At 35.9% G+C, this 27,289-nt stretch overlaps 1 protein-coding gene across 1 annotated transcript in view; it reads right to left on the reverse strand.

Moving 5' to 3' along the window:
• The window catches only part of CCT6 (chaperonin containing TCP1 subunit 6), a 112,934-nt gene extending 95,866 nt beyond the window's left edge, over nt 1-17,068 (reverse strand). The window contains exon 1 of the mRNA XM_090391559.1: nt 16,889-17,068. Within this exon, the coding sequence (XP_090247685.1) occupies nt 16,889-17,025 (137 nt within the window). The 5' untranslated portion in view covers nt 17,026-17,068. The remainder of the gene's footprint in view (nt 1-16,888) is intronic.
• Between the last annotated feature and the right edge of the window lie 10,221 nt (nt 17,069-27,289).

Genomic DNA, 27,289 nt, shown 5'->3' on the forward strand with positions numbered 1-27,289 from the left:
CTTCTTTTGAGCCATGATGAAGAGCTAATGATGACTTTATTCTGTTGGAGGCATTCTGAAGAAAATACTAAGCCGATTGAACAGCCAGACAAAGAAATTTACAACGAAGGGACTAGCCGAGGTTTTTAACTTGATAGACATAGCGTTAGCAAAATTAGAATCGATGGACTAGAAACGTTAGCTGTCGTATCTATTCCAATATGTCTAGCTACAAGGCCATCTACAAGGACAAGAAGCGTGTGACCACACAATCTACTCTAGACAAGTTTGTGAGATGCCGTTCACAACAAAGTCTAGATGACAACTTAGACGACCCCAACTATCCTCAGCCTTCAACATCGAAAGGAGTAAAACTTACCACAGAACAGCATTCCTTAGAACAGCCAACTTAGCCATCACAAGACATTTTTTTTTATTTGAAAAGTGAATATTTCAGTTTGTTTTTATATTCTTTTAATATTATGTATTTTTCATGCTTTCATATTTACAGTATGTATATTATTCAAATACAATTGGTAAATTTTTTTATAAATGAATTTCTTTTAAATCACACAAAAATGGAAAATATGTGATTAATGGTAAAAAATCTAATGTAAGACAGCGGTATGAGTAGCCATTGAACATTTTATTGTATGTATGTAATTTACAAATTCGAGTTACGTAAAGCTTTACAGAATGCATTACTTACATAACTTGGGGTGTAACTGTATACCACTGTATATGCATTTCCCTTCTCCAAGATATGTCACCTTGTTTAAATATATAAGTTGGTAAAACATGATCTTCTTTTAACAAACCCATGCTGACAACCAGAGAGAATATTGCTGTATCTTAGTTCTCATTGATTTCTCCAGTAACTTACTACTCCAGATATACAGATTAGCCTATAATTTGTAGCCACAGCCTTACTACCTTTGTGCAGTGGAACAATTTTACATTCTTTCCACTCTCTTGGAACCTGTGCTGTTGCAAGACTCATTAAACAGGCATGCTACTTCTAATGCTAATTCACTGGAAAATTCCCTTAAGACAGCAATATATCATCAAATCCTACTGCCTTAATGTCATCAAGCTTACTTCCTCATATACCTCCTGCCTACTCACAATTAAGCATCCTCTTCTATGTCCTCTACACTTGAGTTTGTCACGATTTCACCCTGATGAGGATAAAATACCCTTATAAACTGTTCACTGAATACCTCAACTATGTCCTCTGCAGCAGTTACTATTCCACCATTTTCATCGGGAACCATCATTCTTTCATCTATTGCTACATATCGGGGATTTTTCTTGGCCTAATTTGCTAATTTCTGCTCACTGTAGTTTTACTCATCATATCCTTCCACATTCCTCGCCTGCTCTTTATATTACTCATGCAATTGATTGCTTCCATTATTCATCTTTTGCTGCCTCCACAGTATCTTTTTCTTCCATATTTCATGCCTTCCTTTAATTCATCCATTTGAAACCTACTTTATTCAGTCATTTGACCTTCAGAATGCATTTGCATATCACTGTTGTTAAATATCTTTTAGTCAGTTCTTACGCAGCATTCATCTCCTCTCCTTTAACATCTCATTCCATGCTATAGTTCCAAGCTGTCTCCTAACCTTTTCATAATCATCAGCCTTGTAATTCCACATAAATCCTTTCCTCACAGAAGTCTTCATGTGATACAACAACCCAAGTGATTACTCTCACTAACTGGAGAGAAATGTGAAACCTCACTCACAATCACACCCTCTGAAAAATGACCAGATCTACAACTCTTGATCCTTGTGCACCCTCCTTGACATACTGCCTAAGCTCAAGAACTCCGTTTTCCTTATTCTCAAAAGCAATCTCTTCATTCCTATCTATACTGCTAATTAAATCTAATAGACAAGCTTAGTTGCTGAACATTATTCATAACTTATTTAAACTGTATTACAACATCAAACCAATAAATAAAAAAAAAAAAATTAAATTAACTAGCTTATATTTTACTGAATTTCAACCAAGCATCTTCAGAGCATATTACAGTTAACACATGATATACATGATACATATAAGCGAAACATTTCAAATTGCAACAGACTTTAGATATTTTGTCCATTACAATTTGAATTGTTTAATTTACCCATTGCTGTATGTTAATTAACATGTAATGAGATCTGAAGATGCTGGTTTGAAATCCAGCAAAATACAAGTCAGTTAATAAAAATCTTTCTTACTAAATATCTTTTTTTTTATATAAATTATTATAATGCCATTAAAGTAAGTTATCCCATAATTAAAATCACCCATAATTACCCTTCCCTTGTTCACTAACCAAAGTTGCTTATAATACTCTTCATCACCATTCTCCACATTCCCTGACCTATAGCAGCATCTAATTAAATAACTCTTCTGTCAACTTCCACCTCACACCATACTGACTCAAAACCATTGCCATTACTTACATCTCCACTTTGTGCAGACATAATTTGCCCTATCATCAACAGCACTCCTTCCACTTCCTTCCTATCCTTTATCCTCACAGAAAACATCATACCCTTCCATTTCTATTTCCCATTAGGATACCATCCTTATCCAACCATGTTTCACTTATTCTTCCAATAATTTCTGGGCAAATAAAAACAATACAACAAAACCATTTCATCTCCCTTATTTTGATGCTCTAGCATTTGTGAATAAACACAGCAATTCACTTTTATGTCTATAACCAGTCCTGCCCATGCCACTTGTAGATTGCGATTGACCCATACCTAACCATTCCTAATTGCCTTTATCACCTTACCTTATCTATTTCAGACTCAACTATCTTCTGTACATCTCAACCCAGCCCATTCCCATACTGACCATCCTCATACATTTACTACTTCCAACATCCACTCTCCTTATACGGTCTCCCTGTCCATCTTGCATTCTTGTTCTATCACTCCGACTACTACTATTCTCATTTACAATCACTTCAGTCTTACTAGTTCTCTCCTGATTTTTGGCTTCACCTCTTACTTCTGCTCTCTTGCTCACATCACTCATTGTTCCTCCTTGTGGCAAGAATCTCACACTAAATCTATTCAGATGCAACTCACTTTTGTACATTTCCATCCTTTCCTCAAATACATCCCACACATTCACAAACTCCACTCCCTTCTCACACAGCTCTGCCAACATACCACTCATGATCCCTGCTCTCCATCTCAATTCATTATCATACCTACGCAATACACTGCCTACCCTTCAAACCATACTATTATTTTTTGCTTTCCTCAACAACTTCCTGATATGCGTTTTCATGTGCTCTTTATGTCCGACCACTACCACTAGCTTCTCTTATCTAATGCATCAATTATCCTGCTAATTCTCCCTCCTGGAAAACACCTTATGGAATCTCTCACTTACCACACCCCTAATGGAATTTCCACACATCACTATTATCGAGTCATTCGTCACTTCTTAATCTCTGCTTTCCTTCATAATCTTTTGCATTCATCTCTTTTATCCACCAAACTACTCATCTCACTATGCATATTTTTCATTTTGCTTCTCATTCTTATCAACTCATTTTTCAAGTTTTGCATCTCAGCAATTACAGTCAGTATCAGTCATTTCCTCATTCCAATCTCCCTTCTCTCCCACAGTGCCGCTTTCATTTCTCCAGCTATACTTTCTTTTGCTTCCATAGTCCTGCTCATTTCCATTTCATGATTCATACAATCATTTACTCCTGCAATCACACTTTTATTTCATTCATCAGTTTCAAATTTACCAACAACTCTTAGTCCAACAGAATATCTCACTTTCAACATATCCATATCCTCTCTCTTGTCTCCTGTTCGGTCTCTCCACAAACACACACTCCATGTTCCACCAAGTATATCTTTTGTATATATATCGTATCATGTTGCATTCACGACAATGTACCATTCTGAAAAATGTCCAGTGTCAATTACATACGATTTTTGTGCTGTCATTTTGTTATCGTTAATTGCAAGGCTCAAAAATAATCAATGTCTCAACTACATAAATCTCCACAATCGCTCAGTTGTGCTAAGCTATGAAAAATAAACTAAACTATACCAAAACTCAAATCACTACTACAAAAATGAAACCTTTTTTCAATAGCAACTTTCAACGACCTTTGACTATACTAGGAGGAAAAAAAGGGACTGCACATCTTTGTTAACACAAGAACAGTGATGGTTATAAAATTATGATCATGAATCTTGTTTCAGTTTGTCAATTTTTTAGAGTTAAAACTTCTAGTATCTCTAAAATAGTATTTAATTATTGTAGTATTCCTTTGTTTTCTAGCGCCTTACAAATGTTTAGTAAAACACTGTCATAAATTTATAAATGACTATCATCACTAAATTTTCTAATTTTATTAGTATTTATTTCTACATTTTAAGTTGTTAAATACATTATTATTCCATTCAGATGCCTGACCAGAAACGATATGCCAACTCACTATCAGGTCATCCCAAAAGTAATGTCTTTTTTTTAAAATTGTACTTGTTCAAATATGTCTCAGCTTGTTTAAACAGGAATTTTTAAAGCTTTATAAGTATCACTAAGCTGAGGTCTGCTCATTCTAAGGAATTCCACTTTGCAAGAACATCATACATAAGTTCTTGTTTAAATAACCTTTTATTACTATGGAGGTCACTGAAGAGCACATTAAGCACATGCTTTGAGTTCAAAAAAAATCATGAATGCTGCTAACACTAAAAAATGTGGAAAAAGTTTATGGCAATAATGTTTCGAATGTGCGAACGTGCCAACAATTGTTCTAAAAATCTTAACAAGGGGACTTTAGCTTGAAAGACTCCCCTTGTTCTGGGCACCCTGTCTCTCTCAATAATGATATGCTGGAAGCCACTATTGCAAGAAATAGCAATGCAACTGGTGAATAGTTAGCAAAAGATCTTAATTCATCATCATTGGCCGTCCATCACCATTTGCAAGAACTTAGAATAGTGTCTAAGCTTGGCAAGTGGGTTCCTCACAAACTGACGAACAACAATCAAAGAGAGCCCATCAATATCTGCACTGCTCTTCATTCTCAAGAGGTTCAATCTCCATTCTTGAGTCATATAGTCATCGGTGAAGAAAAGTGGATACTTTATAAAAGAACGTTAAGCATCAAAGGCAGTGAGTTCATTCATGCTAACAGGCTAAACCTCAGCCAAAATAAGACTTACCCTCAGAAGGTTTTTGTTAAGCGTTTAGTGGGATATGGCTGGTATTATACACTTTGAACTCTTGCATAAAACCAAACAATCACAGCTGAAGTATACTATGAACAACTCAATCGACTGAATGAAAAACTGAAAGAAAAGGTGTTCTCTGGTCAATCAAAAGTGTTGTTTTTTTACCATGATAATGCATGCCCTCATAGTGCCAGAATCACCTATACCAAGATTGAGGAACTCGGCTGGGAAAAGCTTCCACATCCTGTGTATTCTCCTGATCTTGTACCTTCAGATTACTACTTATTTTGAAGTTTGCAACATTTCATTAATGAAAAACAATACAATATATTATAGACACTGAAATTAAGCCTATGTGACTTCTTTGCCTCTGAACTCCCTGAATTCTATAGAAATGACATTATGAAGCTTTCACAATGTTGTTCACTGATCGAAATGGAGAATATATGTTTGATTAAATTGACAAGTGATTTATCTTTTATATCCTTCCAAAACTTAATGCTAAAAACAACATTACATTTGGGATGACCTGATATTACTTTACTTCCAGGCACATGCTTTAGTTGAAAAAAAAGCAGTTTTATCAAGTATTAATAACCTTGCATAACTGTTACTAACCTGTGAGAGAAAATAAAGCAAATTTATATACACAATGCCAAAAATTAAAATTTTAAAAATTCAGGTGTGTAAATACTAAATGAAAAAAAAAGTAAATGAATTTAAAAACATTGTATGAAAAAAAAAAAATTTTTTTTTTGGTAATAATTTTGATGAGTGTTACGAATTGTTACTAATACTTGGCTTGCAAATGACTGCTTCTGATTTTCAAACGATTCTTTAAAGAGGTTCTGATAACTTAGTTAATTTCAATGCTAAAACTTAATACTATCTCACAAAATAGAACCCTTTTCTAGTCTTTCTTTTTTGACACTTCTCTAGAAAAGAATAATTTATCTTTACAGATAACCTCCAATCTTTCTTGACAAACATTATATATGGTCTGCTCAGCATCCGAAAAATTAGGATCTCACTTTCACCCTGATACTTCTGAACAGATGTTACCTATACACAAATCTGTCTGAACAATGAATACTATTATCTTAATATCTTGGGCAGCAGCTATGTCTTTTAAGTAGTCCAAGCTAAGGCAACTCAGGGATGCTGAGGATTGTTCTCACAAGCTCAACTTAAACTTTCATAGTTTCTACAAACATTCGGCTTTGAAATAATGTTGGATTAATATCTACTTTGCTTGTGTAATTTTACATCACCAAATTAAAGCCTTTTGGATCTTTCTTTAGTAATTATTTTTACATGCCAACCGAGAGATCACGTATGAAAAACACATTTCTCTGACATTTTGATTTCCTTAGTACTGAACGTGAGTTTTTGCTCTCATGGTTTCTTGCATATTTCTTCCACGTCTGGCTCCTGCTGGGGGGGTAAGATTATGGGGGGTGAGTGGAGAGTTTTGCCTTGAGAGAGCAATTTGAGTCTCCAGTGGTTGGTGTTTTCTGCCGTATCCTCCACTGGGGCCGTGTCAGTGGATGCCTTTCCCCTGGAATATGAGCGGTTCTGCATGGAACCAATGCTGAAATGGATGATCCTTCGGTCACTCGCTTAGAGTGGTCTGAGGTATTGCCTAATTTTTAGAAAGGCTCTTTACTTAAACAATGCCTGGTCTCTGAAGAGAACTAGCCAGTTCGAAACAGCTATCAGGCCAATGAAACTTTTATCAAATGGACTAATAAAAGGCAAATATATGGATGCTTGAGCAGTGCCCATGTCTTTTAAGTAGTCCAAGCTAAGGCAACTCAGGATTGCGAGAATTGAATTCTCATAAGCTCTCAAGTCAACTTATGAAATTTTCAGTTTCTACAAGCATTCGACTTTGAAATAATGTTGGATTTAATATCAACTTTGCCTATGTAATAAATAAAATAATTATTATTAAAATGGGGGGGGGGATATTACTGCTTGCTATTTATGAGGATGACTCTCCCAAATCTTGACAATAGAGAGATAATCATCATCATCATCATCAAATTCCTGCCATGTACCCTCAAGGGGTGTACAGGATATGACAGTACTACATGAAAAAATTACATCATTACTAACTTCCTATCTACAATTTTCCTCCAAATCAGTCTGTTACTTGTCAAGACACCAACATTATCAGATCTTATATTTCTATCGTCTAAGGCACTTTGTACCGTATCAATCCACCTATATCTTGGTCTTCCTCTGGGTCGTTTTCCTGCCAACCTGGCAGAGAACACTTGTTTTGCTAATCTTTCCTCTCCCATTCTATTTAAGTGACCATACCATCTCAGATTAGCTCTGCTAACGCATTCCTGGATGCTGACAATGTCAAGTTCTTTCCTAATATCCTCATTTTTAATATGATATTGCCATTGATGCCATCTGTTCATGCCTCTAATCTTTCTCAGGACTCTCATATCTGCGGTCTCTAGTCTTTGGTCAAGTGTTTTACTTCTGACCCAGCTCTCAGATCCATAAATTAAAATTGGTTTGAACACAGTCTTGTATACAGCTAATTTAGTGTTCCGACTAATTTCTTTCTTATTCCATATGAATTTATTCAATTGACTTCCCACGATACCAGCTTTGCTGATTCTGTTGTCTATTTCTATATTTAGTTTACCATCTTCAGTAAAAATTGTGCCTAAGTAGCTGAAATGTTTTACTTGTTCCACAGGTTTTCCATTCACAACACAGTTGACATTTTCAATGATTCTGCCTATTTTCATTGTCTTTGTCTTTTTATTGCTGACCTTCATACCATATCTATTACAACAGCTATTCAATTTAGTCAGAGAATCTTGCAGACTTGTAGCGGATTTATTTAGAAGTATAACATCATCCGCATAAAGCAAAGAGCTGACATTAACATCTCCAATTTTGATATTAGGTTTAATACCACATTCCTTCATAATGTGATCCATATAGATAATGAATAACAGAGGGGATAACGTACATCCTTGTCTCACACCAGATTTAACATTAAACCATCTTCCTGTACTTCAATTCTAACTGCAGACTCACAACTCAAATAAAGACTAAGTATTGCTTGATATAATGCCCCATTGACACCATATAACTGCAGCGTATTGAATAGCTTCTCTCTTGTCACCTTGTCATATGCCTTTTCCAAATCGACAAAACTTAAATACAGATCTTTGTTATATTCCCATGCTTTCTCGACTATTTGTCGTAAAGTGAAGATCTGATCCTGACAGCCTCTATTTGGCCTGAATCCAGCTTGTTCTTCACCAAGCTTTTCTTCCACAATTCTTCTCAACCGTTTCTCAAGTATACTTGCATAGATCTTGCCAGGAACACTCAGTAGGGAAATACCTCTGTAATTCTCACATTCAGTTTTATTTCTCTTTTTATATATGGGTACTATGAGAGCTCTACTCCAATCATCGGGAATTCGTCCCTCTGTCCAGGCTTTCTGAACTATGCAGTGCAGCCACTGTAAGACTCTTATACCACCATACTTCAGCATTTCTGGTCGAATATCATCTACTCCTGCTGCCTTTCCACATTTCAAGCCTTTGATGGCTTTTTCTACTTCAAGTATGGATATGTATTCCTGACTGCATGCCTGGTCAGTGTTTTTTTATCACTGTGCTGTCATCACTGCTTGTTTCATTTAGCAGTTTTTCAAAGTAATTACTCCATACTTCAAGGATATCTTTTTCTCCTGTTTTCATTTCACCTTTATCATCTCTAATTCCTTTTACAGCACTCTTTCCTCCATTCCTAAGCTTCTTCAACAACCTCCAGAATATTTTGCCACCTTCTTGATATTTATTTTCTATATTCTTGCCAAAGTCCTCCCATGACTTTTGTTTAGCTAGTTTTACACACTGTTTAGCTTTCTTACATTTGTCTCTGTATTCTGTAAGAGTAAAAGCTGACTTATTTGCCAGGAACTTTTGATATGCTTTCTTCTTTTCCTTCACTGCCTCTTTAACTTCCTGTGTCCACCAGGGAGTTCTGATTTTTTTATCTTTGCACACAACCTCACCACATGCCTCTCTGGCAGAATCAATCAATGTTTCCTTTAGAGTTTGCCACTGAATCTCCAAGGTTTGATTCCTGTTCTCAAACTCTTTCATTTTCTTTTCAATAATATTTCTGTATTTTAGTCTACAGTTTACATCTGAGAGCTGCTCAACTTTTATTCGCTTTAAAACTTTCTTACATGTTATTCTTTTCAATATGAAATTCAATTTTATCCTGCTCAAGACTAAATAGTGATCACTTCCAATTTCAAATCCTCTGTACACTCTGGTGTCCTGCACCAGGGAGAAAACATCACTATCAACAATAACATAGTCAATGAGACTTTTCTTATTCCTAGCCTCTTCTCTCCATGTGAATTTGTGCACATTTTTATGTTGGAACATGGTGTTAGTAATAACCAGTCCATGTCCTGAGCAGAAATCCAACAGATATTTGCCATTATTATTAGCTTTGCTCTTTTCTCCAAATTTTCCCAAAATATTTTTGTATGTCTCACAATCATTTCCTACTCTACTATTTAGATCCCCAACAAGGACCAACTTTTCCTTTTTCATTGTGTCAGTTGCTTTTTCTAAAGCCTCAAAAAATTCCTCCACTTCTACCTTAGTAGAACCTTCTGTGGGACCATAGGCACAAATAAGTCTCATTGTCCAGTTCCCCATTCTCATATTTGCCCACATTACTCTACTTGAGACTGACTGCCATTCAAGAAGATTAGCCTCGTATTTTGTGTTGAATACTATGGCTACTCCTTCTTTTCCTTGATTGTTATTGCCTGAATATAACATTTTGTATTTATTGCTCAGAAAGATCTCACCAGTTTTGGTCTTTTTTGTTTCAGTCACCCCTATTATGTCGATCTGGTACTTATCTAATTCCTCAGCTAGCTCCATTTCTTTGCCATTCAGGCTTCTTACGTTGATAGTACCGATCTTTAACTCTGGTGATGTTGAGGTGGGGTTTGTTTTCAGATTTGTTCCAGTAGCTGACTTTTCGCTGTTCGCCCTGGTTCCCTGGCGAAAACAACGGGGGCCTTGTTTAACCGGGCGACGCCCCAGCCGGCATGAAATTTTGTCATGTTGTACCATCATTTTTTATTTTGGTTTAACCAATAAGAATACAATTTGGTCGGCTAAATCCCAAATTGCCAGCCCATCCTCGTTCGTTCAGTATCAAAGTAGATACCCAACAGGGTGCACCACGAGAAGGTGAGAGATAATCATTCAGATTTAAATTTTGGCTGTGTAGAAATGCTTCAGCACTCTTAAAATAACTGCTCAAACCTAAACCTGCACCAATGTAAAAGGTAAGTATTGGAACATAGGATATCATAGTCAGTGTTCACTCCATCCTGAGCAAGGGCAGATTTTTCAGGTTTATTGTTATTAGAGATAAAAGCAGAGATAAAAGAGTTATCATTCCATTGTATAAGACTCTGATCAGACCACACTAAGACTACTGTCCACAGATTTGGTCCCCAGGATTTGAAGGGGATAAATTAACTGGGAAAGGGTACAAAGGCAGATAATAAAGATGGTTTCAAGACTGTACAATTTTAGTTATGAGGATCAGCTGAGGGAATGTGGATTCCAGAGTTTGGTGGATAGAAGGAGAAGTGATATGATTGAGACTTTTAAGCTGTTGAGAGGTGGTTACAGGATTGAAACTAGGGAGTTCTTTCGCTTAGTTGAACAGCGTGAAGGAGTGATGACAAGGAGCCATCCCTGGAAGTTACGAAAGGTAACCGAGCAAGAGGGTGAGGAGTGGTTTCTTTGCATGGAGGATGGTTGAACCATGGAATGCATTGTCTGATAAAGTGGTGAGAGTCAGAATGGTCAATGAGTTTAAGGAGTGGTATGACAGACTGTGTTTCCTAAGAGGGCCCTCCCACGATGAGTCTTGATAGACTGTTTCCTAGGAAGGACCTCCTGGATGAGTCTTTTGACTCCATGGAGGCCTGAATAATAATAATAATATAAGATTGGTGTTCTTGTAGAAATCTTTCAACAGAACGTCCTGTGAGGAGAAGGTTTAGGTTTGAACAGTTATTTAAAGAGTCCTGAAGCACTTCTAACACAGCCCAATGTAAAATTGGAATGACTGTTTCTTTATTTGTGTGGACAGACTTGTGTTCGTCGAACATGTTGTTTATTATTGTAACAGTATAATAGAACACAGAAACTAAGTAAATAATTTATTAACTTAATGCTGATATTTCGCTGGTGTTATAACCAGCATCTTCAGAGCACAAAAACACTGTTTGTCACAATACGCGAGACTAAAACAACATGGTGTACTTAAACAAAATTGTAGCAGCAACACAAAGACTAGAAGTCCTGATTTTGGTGCCCTCTATCTGGAAAAAAAAAAAAAAAAAAAAAAAAAAAAAAAAAGCTATCATATATTACTAGAGTCCTAGAAAAGTGCTAATTTTTTCTTAATATGACTGTCTCCCAGATCTTCGGCAAGTTAATACAGCCATATTTGTTGAGATTTGGAGTGTGTTTTAGGGCTTCTGTCGCCTCTAAGAAAAATCTCTCTGATTTATACGGGTTTCTGTGTAGTACTTTTGTGTTTTTCCAGTTGATCCTGTGTGCAGGGGTATCCAGAGCATGGTCTGCTAGGCCTGACTTCCCATAATGATAATTCCGGACGTATCTTTTATGTTCGCTGATGCGGATATTCACAGTTCTTCCTGTTTGACCATAGTAGGCTTGATTGCATGAGCAGGGTACTTGGTAGACTCCTGGATGTGATAAAGGAGGAATGCTGTCCTTGGGTGAGCAGATGAGGGTGGCTAATTTGCTACCATCCACCACAAAGAACTACAACAAAACAGTCACCATCATCATCACATTCCTGCCATGTACCCTCAAGGGGTGTACAGGATAGAAAAGTACTACATGAAAAAATTACATCATTACTAACTTCCTATCTACAATTTTCCTCCAAATCAGTCTGTTACTTGTCAAGACTCCAACATTATCAGATCTTATATTTCTATCATCTAAGGCACTTTGTACCTTATCAATCCACCTATATCTTGGTCTTCCTCTGGGTCATTTTCCTGCCAACCTGGCAGAGAACACTTGTTTTGCTAATCTTTCCTCTCCCATTCTATTTAAGTGACCATACCACCTGAGATTAGCTCTGCTAACGCATTCCTGGATGCTGACAATGTCAAGTTCTTTCCTAATATCCTCATTTTTAATATGATATTGCCATTGATGCCATCTGTTCACGCCTCTAATCTTTCTCAGGACTCTCATATCTGTGGTCTCTAGTCTTTGGTCAAGTGTTTTACTTCTGACCCAGCTCTCAGATCCATAAGTTAAAACTGGTTTGAACACTGTCTTGTATACAGCTAATTTAGTGTTCAGACTAATTTCTCTCTTATTTCATATGAATTTATTCAACTGACTACCTACCGTATCAGCTTTGCTGATTCTGTTGTCTATTTCTATATTTAATTTACCATCTTCAGTAAAAATCGTGCCTAAGTAGCTGAAATGTTTTACTTGTTCCACAGGTTCTCCATTCACAACACAGTTAACATTTTCAATGATTCTGCCTATTTTCATTGTCTTTGTCTTTTTATTGCTGACCTTCATACTATATCTATTACAACAGCAATTGAATTTAGTCAGAGAATCTTGCAGACTTGTAGCGGATTTATTTAGAAGTATAACATCATCCGCATAAAGCAAAGAGCTGACATTAACATCTCCAATTTTGATATCAGGTTTAATACCACTTTCCTTCATAATGTGATCCATATAGATAATGAATAACAGATTGGATAATGTACATCCTTGTCTGACACCAGATTTAACATTAAACCACCTTCCTGTACTTCCTTCAATTCTAACTGCTGACTTACAACTCAAAGACTAAGTATTGCTTGATATAATGCCCCATTGACACCATATAACTGTAGGGTATTGAATAGCTTCTCTCTTGGCACCTTGTCATATGCCTTTTCCAAATCGACAAAACTTAAATACAGATCTCTGTTATATTCCCATTCTTTCTCGACTATTTGTCGTAAAGTGAAGATCTGATCCTGACAGCCTCTATTTGGCCTGAATCCAGCTTGTTCTTCACCAAGCTTTTCTTCCACAATTCTTCTCAACCGTTTCTCAAGTATACTTGCATAGATCTTGCCAGGAACACTCAGTAGAGAAATACCTCTGTAATTCTCACATTCAGTTTTATTTCCCTTTTTATAAATGGGTACTATGAGAGCTCTACTCCAATCATCGGGAATTCGTCCCTCTGTCCAGGCTTTCTGAACTATGCAGTGCAGCCACTGTAAGACTTTTATACCACCATCCCTTACATTAAAGGCACATCCGAAAAGATCTCAAGAATTCTCAATAAACATAAACTACGCACTACATTCAGACCATGTAGCAAATTAGCCACCCTCATCCGCTCACCCAAGGACAGCATTCCTCCTTTATCACATCCAGGAGTCTACCAAGTACCCTGCTCATGCAATCAAGCCTACTATGGTCAAACAGGAAGAACTGTGAACATCTGCATCAGCGAACATAAAAGATACATCCAGAATTATCATTATGGGAAGTCGGGCCTAGCAGACCATGCTCTGGATACCCCTGCACACAGGATCAACTGGAAAAACACAAAAGTACTACACAGAAACCCGTATAAATCAGAGAGATTGTTATTAGAGGCGACAGAAGCCCTAAAACACACTCCAAATCTCAACAAATATGGCTGTATTAACTTGCCGAAGATCTGGGAGATAGTCATATTAAGAAAAAACTAGCACTTTTCTAGGACTCTAGTAATATATGATAGCTTTTTTTTTTTCCCCAGATAGAGGGCGCCAAAATCAGGACTCTAGTCTTTGTGTTGCTGCTACAATTTTGTTTAAGTACACCATGTTGTTTTAGTCTCGCGTATTATGACAAAGTGTTTTTGTGCTCTGAAGATGCTGGTTACAACACCAGCGAAATATCAGCATTAAGTTAATAAATTAATTATTTACTTAGTTTCTGTGTTCTATTATACCGTTAAAATAATAAACAACGTTTCTTTATTGCCAAAATTTGGGAGAGAGTCTCATCCTCATAAATGCCAAGCAATAATGTTCACCCCTTTTTAATTATTTTTTTTAAATTTAATTTAATACTGTGTCATTTCATTATCTAATTAAATTAAATTTTATTTCGAATCTTTTAATTTTAAATTTGAGACTTATTGTAATCACCCACTAGGTGGCATTTGGCATGTGCTGTTATAGTGAAGATGGCAAATTAGATTTCAGAACATATAGAATAACTGAACAGTATGATGGGGAATCAGATTAATACATATTTATAGAATAGAATGCAATTAGCCAAAACACTAAGTTAACAGTATATAAAAGCATTCAAACCAATTTTAACTGACAGTTGGAGAAAAATTAGGGAAGTGAAGGGATAATAGTAGGATCACATTAAAAAAATGAAAACATGAGAAAGGAACGTGATGTTAGCATTCAATAATATTTAAGTAGTTAAGGCAGTATAGTCATTAAACAAAATAGGAGAGGAGAGGAAATACTAAGAAATGTGTCTTACCTACTCCTAATACTGAATAACTAAAAGGAAACTGAGATCTACACGAGGTGATGCAGTATGTTTTAGAAGACCAAAATGCTAGATGTGGTCATTACTGGAAGCTGACAAATAACAATCATAGTATCCTGTACATTCATTGAAGGTACATAATAGACATTTAATGATAAAGTGAACAATATGGAGACAAATAACTACTCTGGAAAAACTGATGTGCAACAACAGTCACCACCTAAAGTATAGTTTAGTTTGCATATAATTTAATTCAGATACAATAATTTTTCATTTGGTTAAACTATAAATTAAAGATGGCTTAATAATGAGAGGTTGTATGACACACGAGGTGTAGCTGCTTTTGAAATGTCTACTTCCTGAAAACGTAAAAATCTAGCTCTACAGTTGAAGCATTTTACTGTAAGCAATTACAAAAATCACTAGCCCCATAACTAATAATTATATTCAAGTCAGTGAAAGTGCAGTTTAAAAAAAAAGCATGGTTTGGTTTTGTTTCTTTCAAATAACTAATTTATCCATTTCATTTACATGTTTGAAATTATCTTGTGATTTTTAGTCTTTGTAATTGAAAGACAGTTTATCTAATAAACTCCTGGTATGGTTCTAGGACAAAAGTTTCCAGTTACAGACCAGTATGAATAACTGCAGTTGTAGTCAAGGTGTTGGAGACAGAAATAGAATACAAGATTGGGTTGGTGAACATGGCATTCTTTATGATGGTCAGCATTAATTCATAAACGGCAAGTCTTGTTTTAGCAATTTACTTACATTTTAAGATAAGTTAACAAGCATGTTACATAAGGGAGAATAATATACAGTGATATTCTTGGACTTTGCAAAGCCGTTTGATAGATTACCACAAGTTCGTGTACAAGCTGCATAGGATGGGAATAAATACTGGTTAGATGGATTAGTAGAAGAGTAACCAGAGGCATGCCCATCTGCATGGATAAGAGATTAAGATAAGTCTTAATCTCTTATCCAAGTGTAAGCAAACAAAGTTTGCACCTAAAGTAATTACAGGACATGGCAATTCCTAAATAGAGGTTAATGACTTCACATCACTTGCCTTTAATGGTAATCACATGGCCTGATTAGGAATCTTCAGTTGTTTGATGATGATGATGCAAAGTTGGAAAGAATTATAAGTATCACTACTGATGTTAATTCCCTTCATGAAGATTTAAATAGACTTGACTTGGACAAAGAAGTGGGATTGTAGGAAGTTTTTCCACTTGGTTATACTATAAATCGAAGATGGCTTAATCTCTTATCCAAGTGTAAGCAAACAAAGTTTGCAGCTAATTACAGGACAGGGTAACTCAATAGAGATTAATGACTTCACATCACTTGCCTTAATATAGCATTGCATAGCATTATACATGTCTATAAGGATATGTGCTTTGCATTATGGGATACTAAGGTAAGTGATGTGAAGTCATTAACCTCTATATATGAGTTGCCCAGTCCTGAAAATACTTCAGGTGCAAATGTTATTTGCTTACACTTGGATAAAGGATTAAACCAAGAACATAATTTCTTGGCATCTTTAATTTAGAGTGGGGTTGTAGTTTTAATATTAATAAGTGCAAGGTGTTGCATTTTGGAGTGCAGAAATATAATGCTGTGTACTACTATATATTGACAGTGCCGTACTGCAGGAAGTTGATGAGATGCTCCCCGAAAGGTGGCACGACCCATAGGCTGAGAATCGCTGGTGTAAGAAGATCATTCATAGTTACACGCCCACTAACTAATCACAGAACTAATACTATACAACACAGTTCCAGTCAAAATGGCATTTATCAATTACTGAAAGACAATTTATATCCTAGAATCATTTTCGAAATATTTAAGACAAAAAGGGGGTTAATGATTCGGAAGAACATTTACGTCATACAGAGTTTTCAATGTGATAATTTCAATTTAAAAAAAAAAATAATTTTTTAATAATTACACACGTAAATTCAAAGGCAAGCATGACCACCTGGTACAATCTACTTATAAAAAAATGAAAACAACACTGAAACTCACATTTTCATAGTTCCTTTTGGACCTAGATTGGTTTTCAGGACATCTTGAAGCCCTCGTGCTGCCGTAATATTAACAGCTAAAGCTTGTGCATGTCGCGCAACTTCAGCTTTAGGATTTAAAGCAATAACTGCCGCCATAATATAGCACGTTTCCTTTCAAGGCTTAAGAAACAAATGTAAGGCTATAACGTTAGGGAGTGCCAAGAATACTTCTCAGAATACAGCGCCACCAAAAACATATTAATAATGTCACTTAAAAGAAGCCCAAGTAAAGGAAACCTACCCAATATAATATCTAAAAAAAAAAAAAGATCCAATATTAAAGGGAAAACCATTCGAGATCGTTCATAGAAAAGCAGAATAATATACAATTAGAAAGAACGAAAACAAAGGTCTCAATAAAACCTTAAAAAAAATAGATAGTATTTCTGGAAATTTTTCCATGTTACTCCTCTAAATTAATATTACTTTTCATGGCTATTTCGCCTATTTTTCTTTAGGAGTACCCGTTTTATGATGTAATTGGCTAGTTGCTCAATTTTTAGGACATTACTGATGTTTTAAAGACAGAGTATGAGAAAGGAATAATATTGGACATACTTCAAAAAAGCCTCAATTAAATAAAATATTATGCAGTCTATAATATGAAAAACCTGATAAGCAGATTAGGAGCAGTACAATCAGGCGATGAAAGCAATCTCGAAGAAGGTAAAACCGCACTATGTCCGCGAGGTTAGCCTACTGGCTATGCGCTTCGCAATCATATGACTGGGGAAGGAGTGTCCTAGGTTCGATTCCCGTCAACGACGAGAGGAACTTAAGGATCTTCCTCAGCCATAACCAAGTTAGCTGGTCTTGGGCGTGGAGAGCAGAATTTTTTCCACCAGTTTATCTGGGGTTTTTCATCCCGCAAGCAGGCAAACCTGTCCAGTGAACACACACGGATTACAGTCAGGAATGCTAACCCAGCCATAGGTCCGATTCGTCAGCTATGCCGGTTCCGGAGCCCGGATAAAATTTGGGTGGGATGAGATGGTACCGCACCTCCCTGTAAAGGGGACTCACGGCCGTGTATCATCATACGATTATTATTATTATTATTATTATTATTATTATTATTATTATTATTATAACTAAATGATGGCGGCACTTGTTGAGCCATCACTTTTCACTGCGTCCTGCTTAATTAGTGATAGCCTTGGGTCAGCTATCTCTGATTGGATACGAGTGGAGATTGAACTGCCTACTCAGCCTCCAAAAGTTAGATAGGGCTAAAAACGGCCTCGCCTACTCCCTATATATACGGAAATAAAAACGCGTTAGTTGATTTTTTTTTATTTTATGATCATGGCAGGATAACCATAGTAATTACAGATTGCAGGAAACTGACAAAAACACCAGAAATACTGTATTTAATCCTTTTCCTGCAGTATATACTCATTATTTCTTAGACAGCTGAAATGAACTTGATGAAAATATACCTGCAAAAGAGGTAGATTCGTTAAAAATATTGCAAGAGCTTAATGCAAACCCAGCAGTCTGTTTGAATGAGATATGAGTACAAATGTTAAAGAATTGTATTAGAGAATGAGCTATATCCCTAACCTGTATGTTTGAGTTTTAACAGGATATGGATCCCTAATACGCAGAAGGAGGCATAATAATTCAATTATACAAGGTGGATCTAGTACTGATGCAGCATGTACAGCTTGAGGAGTGAATTAGTTAGTACAGAGAACAGAAAGAAATCATACCCCGATGTTGACAGATAATTCTTTAAAATTGTATAGAGGACAACATGGCTTTGTTATAAAAGATAGGTCTTGTATTGCTAATCTTCTGTCGTTTAACAAGAGAGAGAGATAACAGAGTTAGATGAGAGGATAAAAATATAAGTCTGTGTAGCGAAGTGGATGTAGCATATCTGTCTACAGAACTATCTGCCAAAGAGAGCATATTAAGTTTGATTCCAGTAACTGATAAGAATATTTTAAAACCTTTCTTCGACCGGTTACAGAGTTTGCCAATTTCAGGCACGGGGAAGCGGTTTCGCACCGTTAACTCAATAGAATTGACTGTATAACCTACACTATTTTTACACAATAAAAATAATGCTAGAGTTAGGGACCACAAGATGTCACTGCTTGTCATCTCCCGATACCGAGAATAACTAGGGAGCAGTTCAATCTCCAAAAGTTAGATGTTGCTAAAATGGCCACGCCCACTCCTTATGAGGAATTATAAGACGTTACTGATTTTTTTTTATTCTTTTAAGTTTTACCAAGGCATTCGATAGAATTCCATATAGGTAGCTATTATACAAACTCAAATATTCAGTTTTAACTCAAACCTCAGATAAGCAAAATATTCTTCTGACACGGATAGGTGTGTGATTATTTTGAGAATAATCACACACCGCCAACAAAGAAATCACATATAGAGGGACTAGGTCTAAATGAAAGACTGTGATTAATGTGGTTTCTGACCTTCATGTTTTCCTATTTAACTTGTATTTTAGTGATATTGACGATAATCTGGATAAAACATTCGATTCTATGCGAATGATGCAAGGAGGGTAGGTGATAAGCGATATTTCTGATACAAAATCCTTGAAAACTGATTTGAATAGACTGATTCAATAGCAAATATTAACGAGCTGAAGAAACTGCAAACAAAATATTATATATTAATAGCAATAAGCTACAACTAATGGATGAAGAGAGAGACCAAGGAATGGGGTAATATGCCACAGTTTCAATGGAGTTAAGATATCGCATAACATAGATAAAATGTAGAAAGGAGCATGAACTTGTTGGCATAACAAAGTCTCTCTCTCTCTCTCTCTCTCTCTCTCTCTCTCTCTCTCTCTCTTTTTCTCTCAGTTTACAAGGTCATGATTAGAACAAATCTGAACAATTGTACTCAGATATGGTAAGTTGTATTCCATGAAAATAAGGAAAGAGTCGAAAAGGTCAAGAACCAGTAACCAGTCTTATCTGGCTTTTGTCACTTTACATATAAATATGAACCAAAAAGCGTGAGACACCAGTGTTCGAAAAAATAAGTGGAGGAAAGGAGGCATGATGAAATATGCGATCTATTGAGAGGTTGTTAAATTACAGTTACAGGAGAAATTTTACAACACATCACAGGTAGGTCAAAAATTTAAGGTCACGAATGGAATTAAATATGAATGAGAGTGGGAAGAGAAAATGTCATCTAGATTCTTTACATGGTGTGCATGAAGTCAATGGAATAAGTTGCAAGTGAATATCGTCAGTGCATTTTAGATTAATGTTTTAAGGAGAGATAAGATAAGCATCAACGAATGTCATGATCGATGATTTAAAAACTCTTCTTCGATTTACCATTGAACCCTGGAGCTGCCAGAAAAAAAATGCACAGTTTTATTGCCATTCGACAGAAGAAAGCAGCCAATGCAACCTTTTGTTGTTCTTTACTGTCTGAAATAGCTTACACTATTTCAGGCAGGTAAAAAAAAACCTAAAGAACAACAAAAGGCTGCATTGGCTGCTTTCTTCTGTCGAATGGCAATAAAATTGTGCATTTTTTTATGGGAGCTCCAGGGTTCAATGGTAAATCGAACCTCATTGTTCAGTTTATTAAAAAATATGAATATGATCACGGTAGCGGGAATGGAAGGCATATTAGCCTGTAGATAAAAAAATGCATTGTGTCTAAAGAAGTTGTTCACTATAATTCTGAGCTCTGGCAGGATCCAAGGGACGCTGCCAGAGCTGAGAAAGAGAATAAGATAGTACCATTGCATAAAGGTGGCTCCAAACAACAAAACAATTAATATATCGTAAGTGTTTGTTAAAGTACTGAAAACGTTGAGGAAAGGTAAAATACAACAGTGGGTGGATAGGGATACGATACATTATAGTTGACAGCACAGTTCTGTAAAGTGTAGGTCTTGTCTTAGTAATTTATTTACATTGTATAATAAAGTAACAGGACAATTGGATAAAGGCAATGGCCACACCATGTTACTGCTCAACTTTGCCAATGGCCTTCGAGAGAATACCACATGGAAAACTATTACAAAAACTGGAGAGAATGGGAATGGATATGAGGCTTGGAAGGATAGGGGGATGGCTGACGGATAGACGCTAGAGAGTAGAATATGGTAAAGTGGAGTCTAAGAGAATGATAGTAATTAATATGAGTGCCTTAGGGTTCGGTACTAGGGCCATTACTCTTTAATTTGTACATCAGTTACATACGGAGAGATTTAGAAGGGGATATTCAGTTGTTTGCTAATCATGCAAAACTGGGGAGAGCAACAGCTGGTAATAGTGATGTGGATGTCCTGCAGAATGACTTAAATAAATTGGCATTGTGGACAAAGGGTAATGAACGTCATTTTGTGTTGCAAAATTTAAGGGTATGCATTTCTGGTTGAAAAGTATGCATTTGGTGTATCATATTGACGGTGTTGGTTTGCAGGAAATTGATGAGGCTGGAGACTTCAGGATAATGGTGGACAAAGAGTTGAAGTTCAGAAGGCAAATTGCAAAATTTAGTAAAATAGCTCAACGAAATATTTGGATGTTGAAAAACACACTAGCAAGTAAAGATAAGGAGGTTATTATCCCTATGATTAGGCTACATCTTCACTATTGTGCACCGATTTGGTTACCTGGGTTTCTTGGGGACAAGGACGTGGTCGAAAAGATTCAGAGATGAGTGACAAGTCTGTGGATTACTCCCTGCAAACATAGGTTGAATGTTAGTATGTCATAAATTTTAGTTGATAGGCGAAAAATGAGGAGACATGATAGAAAGATTTAAAGTATTAATGGGATTCTATAAGATTGATGCAAGTGAAAATTTTCACATATATGACAAATAATAAGAGAATTAGGCGCCATCCGTGGAAGTTGAGTTCCCTAGGATTTGTGTGTATAATGATTGATTTGGGTGATGAGCCTCCAGACTCCATGGAGAAGTCATAAATAATAATAATAATAATATATTATTGGAAACGTTTCTGCGTCTCCGCTCACCCGTCGTCACGCGTTGCGGATCGACCCTAGGGTTGCCAACGCAGAACAGCATTGGGCAGTAAGGTGCAGATCCGGTTCCACAGTTAGTCGACCTCTGGCACAGGCAAGTGGGTTATTTCTCCCATAAACTCGGACTTTCTTCCGATAAACTCAAGAAAATTGACCGTAGAACCTACACTATTTTCAGACAGTAAACATAGTGTTTGGATTAGGGATCACAAGATGGCGGCACTTGTCAGTTGACTTTCTTCATCAGACACCATGTATAATCAGTGATAACCTTGGGTAAGCTATCTCTGATTGGCTTCCAGTGGAGCTTGAACTTCACACCTCAGATTCCAAAAGTTAGATTGGGCTAAAACGGTAAAACGACCTCGCATACTCCCTATACTTGAATAAAAGGCATTAGTTGATTTTTTATATTGAACGCGCGGTTAGCTTAGTGGCTTTGCGCTTCGCAACTATATGCCTGGGGAAGGAGTGTCCCAAGTTCGATTCCCGTTGTAGACATGAGGAATTTGAGGATCTTCCTCAGGCATAGCCAAGTTAGCCGGTCTTGGGCGCGGTCGTTAGGGATTTTTCCGCCAGTTTATCTGGCGTTTTTCATCCCGCAAGCAGGCAAACCGGCCCCGTGAACATGCGCCTCTACAGTCGAAAAAATATATCCCCCCCCCCCAGTGGCAGATCAGGCGACGGGTTGGTTGGGAGTAGTACTAAGAAGAAGTCGCATCTAAGTAACACGCGGATCCTGCATAGGAAGCGGGAATAACGCGTAGAAGAAGAGAGTTGATTTTTTATATCGTATTGGCAGCAATGCGAAGAGTTCTACGAGCAATATGTTGGACTTGAGCAGTTCAGAAGGTCAGTTGCTAGGATGAAAAAAAAATTCAATTTTTTTCTTATCCTAGAAAAAGTGTTTACATTTTTGAATACAATGAAATTCATACACTTAAACAAATAGGACCACAATGCCTTTTATATAGCAAAAGTAGAGAAAACTCTTTCACACTTAGTTTTTAGAAACAAGAAAGTGGACTGGAGATTGTCCTAGTCTTCATCACTTGAGGAATTCCTAGATGCCCACAACTTCTGGTCCACTGCGAGAGAGAGAGGAAAGAAACGACCGTACTGTTACTAAACTGCAAATCGTCTCAAGCATAGTCTTAATGTTGAGTATGGTTATGCTCTTGCCGGAAATTGTTGGCTGTTCCCAAGGCAAAAAAAGAAATTTTTCAGACAAGTTTTCATCACTTCGCAACAAGTAGCCACAATTAACGGCCTAATGAAATATTCAATAACTTCAGAATATGCTTTTAGAAATAGACAGAGAAATTATCTCGTGAGGTATAAACAATGCTGGCTATTTTAAACGTATATTATAGGATATCATTTCAAAGTGTTATATTACGTCTAATTATCATTCTAAAAGATTATAAATAAATGCATACATACATACATACATACCTCATGGCAAAAACATGATGCTAAAAAAGAGAATCACGATGTCATTATATATTAACAGAATTGAAGAATTTAAAATATTTTAAGTTAAAACTTTGAAGGAAAACACAGATCTAATCCAAGAAGTTGGAAAATTAAAATAAGAGTTAAAAGTAAAAGTCTTAATATGTTATTATAATACGGAAAAGAGACATATATATCATTATAAATTTAGATCTAAGTTCATAATCCTGGTCATAGCTTCAGGAGCCGCTTGTAAAAAGTCATTCCAGTCATTCTGATAAGCACCAAGATGCATTCTGTTACAATATGTTGCATAGTCTGTCGTGAAGCACCACAGTCATATTCTGGAGATGTTTGTCTGTTCCATTTATACAGAGTATCTCCACATAGGCCATGATTTGTCCGACTTCTATTTAGTACCGTCCATGTTTTGCAAGGTAGATCTGATCCTGTGATGATTTGATCACCTTTAAAAATGTTATGCAAATGTTCTTTCGTATTTTCCTGACATGTCTCTTCCCACTTTGATAAAGGATTAAAATTATTTAGCACTAGTTCTTCTGCTGCTCGTAGTGATGGATGGCGAGATTTCAATCTATTGACGTTAAGAGTTGGGAGATCGTGATGAATAGGTAGGTTCGGATTACCAGCAATTTTTTGGAATTCACGGACGAAAGAATTCAATCTACGCAGTTCTGTAGGAATAATGACTGCTAAAAGAGGTAATCAATATGTTGGGGTCGATCTAATAGAGACTGTAATTAATCTTAAGGTATTGTTCAATTGAGAATTGATAATCCTTGTGTGAAGGCTATTTAGCCACACAGGAGCACAATATTCAGCACTTGAGAATACCAGAGCAAGAGCAGTTGTCCGAAGAGCAGAGACTCTAGAATCCCAGGTAGTGCCACAGAGTCTCTGTAGGATATTATTACGTGTCCTTAATTTATATGCCAAGTTTGAAAGGTGTTGCCAGAAAGTGAGAGAACGGTCAAGTGAGACTCCCAAGTACTTAGGGAATGTATTATATGGAAGGGGTGGAAGGGGTGGTGAAGCGCAATACATAGCCTCTCCCACTCAAATGTCAACCTTACCTTCCCCGTGGTCCATCCTGTTCTAAAAGTACAAACGAGGCACTGGCGACCGAGTATGGGCGGTATAACCTTAACACCCTAACAGAGTAAATGCTGTTAGATCTGCCTGTCCAGAGGCGTTAGGTAGAAGCCATACCACTGGACTTACCCAGCGACAGGTTAGTAACCTGCCCTGGGGAAAATCAAAATACTTTCAAGTTTCATGCAAAGTAAAGCTGGACGGACTGTCAGGGAAAAGACCACAACCCAGGAAACGGCAAACAAAATTGGAAAAAGGAACACATAATGAAGATTGCAACATGGAATGTGAGAAGCATTGCACACAAAGAAGAAGAACTTGATAAACAACTAAACCAAAGAAACAGAAACAAAGAAAAAACAAAAAGGTACAAAAGAAACAAACAACTATATACAAATCTACAGTGGGGTAAAAAAAGAAGAAAGAGCAAAAGCAGGATATAATGATTTGGTACATAAATCCCTAAAGAACAATATTGTATATTACAATTATTTGAATGAAAGATTAATCGAATTTAGACTCAAGACATTAAGAGGCCATATAACAATAATTGGTGCATATGCACCAGAAGAGGGAAAAGAAGAAGACAGTAATATATTTTATAAAGAATTACAGAATGCCATAGATAAAACAAACAAAACTGACTATTTACTGCTAGCAGGAGATTTAAATGCCAGAATAGGAAACAAAATATACAAAACAAACATAGGTAAATTTGGCGAAGATACATGTAATCAAAATGGTCGCAGATTGTGCGATTTTGTCATTTATAATAATATGAGAATAATGAATTCATTGTTTAAACACAGTGAAATACATAAATAGACTTGGTCAGCCAGAGGATACAATTCAGTAATTGACTACGTTATCACAAATTTTAAATAAGCGGAGTTAATTTTAGACGTAAGAGCATATCGAGGCTTTGAATTAAATTCTGATCATTATATGGTATCAGCAAAAATTCGTTTTAAACCAAAGTGGCTAAAAAAACACATAGAATTGAAAATTCTTACCAGCCAAGCTACAAAATTTCTTCATTACAGGATCCTCAAGTTAGCCTACAATATCAAAAATGCACAAACTTAAAAACAGAAACCACACATGAATCAAGTGACAAAAAAGATGAATGGGAAAATTTGAAACAAATTCTCACAAAAGCAGCAACAGAAACCTTAGGAATAAAGCGCAAATGGATTTGAAAAAGAGGACTACGAGACTGAAACAAAGAAATAGAAAATATAATAAAAACCAAAAAGAACAGTTACCAGAAATGGCTAAATTCCAAAACAATAGAAGCAGAAATAGAGTATAAAAGAAATAATGCAATTGCAAAACGAGAAGTAAGGAAAAAACAGAAAAAGATGGAACAATTTCGTAACAGAACTAGAAAAGGATTTATTTAAGCCACAACTCAAAACCTATAAAGTAATAAAATACATGAATAAAGAAATAAAACAAAAGATAAAAATACAAACAATAGATTTAGAAAAATGGGTGACCTATTTCCAAAATCTCTGGACAGATGAGAACAATGAATTAAAATTTTATAAGACAAAGAATGGCCTAATAGAAAATATCACAATGTTAGAACTGAAAAATATAATAAAGAAGATGAAAAATTGGAAAACGCCAGGAGAAGACAATATAAATATAGAACTATACAAACATGCAGGTTAAAAATTTAATGAAAGACTTTTGAAATTTTTTAATATGGTTTGGATGTCCGGAAAAACCCCTAAATCTTGGAAAAAACCACTGGTCATCCCAATCTATAAAAAAGGATATAAAGACAATTGCAATAATTATAGGGGAATTAGCCTGCTGAATACAGGATATAAAATATATGCAGGAATATTAAAAGAGAAACTAAGCAGCATTGTAGAAAACAAATTACTAGAGAACAAAACGGTTTCCGAAAAGGCCGATCCTGCATAGATCCAATTTTTACTTTAAAATTATTAATAGAAAAGAGAAGAGAATTTCAAAAAGAAACACGCGTGGCGTTTGTTGATTATGAAAAAGCGTTTGACAAAATTAACATACCAAACCAACTTTTACAATCTATTCAAGAAATATATACAGGAAATAAAATAGCAGTTAAATTAGAACACACCTCAGAATGGAAAGATATATCAAGAGAAGTACGACAAGGATGTACTCTCTCACCTCTGCTTTTCAATATATATATAAATGAAATATTAAAAATCTGGAAACAGCATATCCCATTTGCTATACAAATGACCCGGCAAATGAAGATAGATACACTACTATTTGCAGATGATCAAATAGTATTAGCTACATCAGAAGATGACGTACAAAGATCATTAAAATCATTAAATGATATCTCAAAGCAATATAATATGACAATATCCAAAGAAAAATCAAAAATAATGGCAATCAAAGGAGAAAACCCAATAAGAAGTAAAATAGTGATAAATAATAAAATACTAGAACAAGTAAATACTTTCAGATACTTGGGATGTGATCTATCATACGAAGAAGAAAAAGACATAGACACTAAAATATCAAACTTTGTCAAAGTAAATGGCATAATAAATAATATATTTAAGCCAGCCCTGGTACAAAAACACACTAGAATCAGATTATATAATGTCTTGTCAAAACCAACTCTACTATACAGAAGCGAAACACAGACCATGAAAAGGAAAGATGAAAAACGAATTCAAACAGCAGAAATGAAGTTCCTCAGAAAAACAGCTGGAATACCAAGTGGGACCACAAAACAAATGAAGAAATCTTACAATCCCTAAAAATCAAACCAATTAATTACTACA

Source organism: Typopeltis vanoorti, chromosome 4 (assembly GCF_054136105.1).
Source record: "Typopeltis vanoorti isolate ZY-2024b chromosome 4, IOZ_Tvanoo_1.0, whole genome shotgun sequence".
NCBI lineage: Eukaryota > Metazoa > Arthropoda > Arachnida > Uropygi > Thelyphonidae > Typopeltis > Typopeltis vanoorti.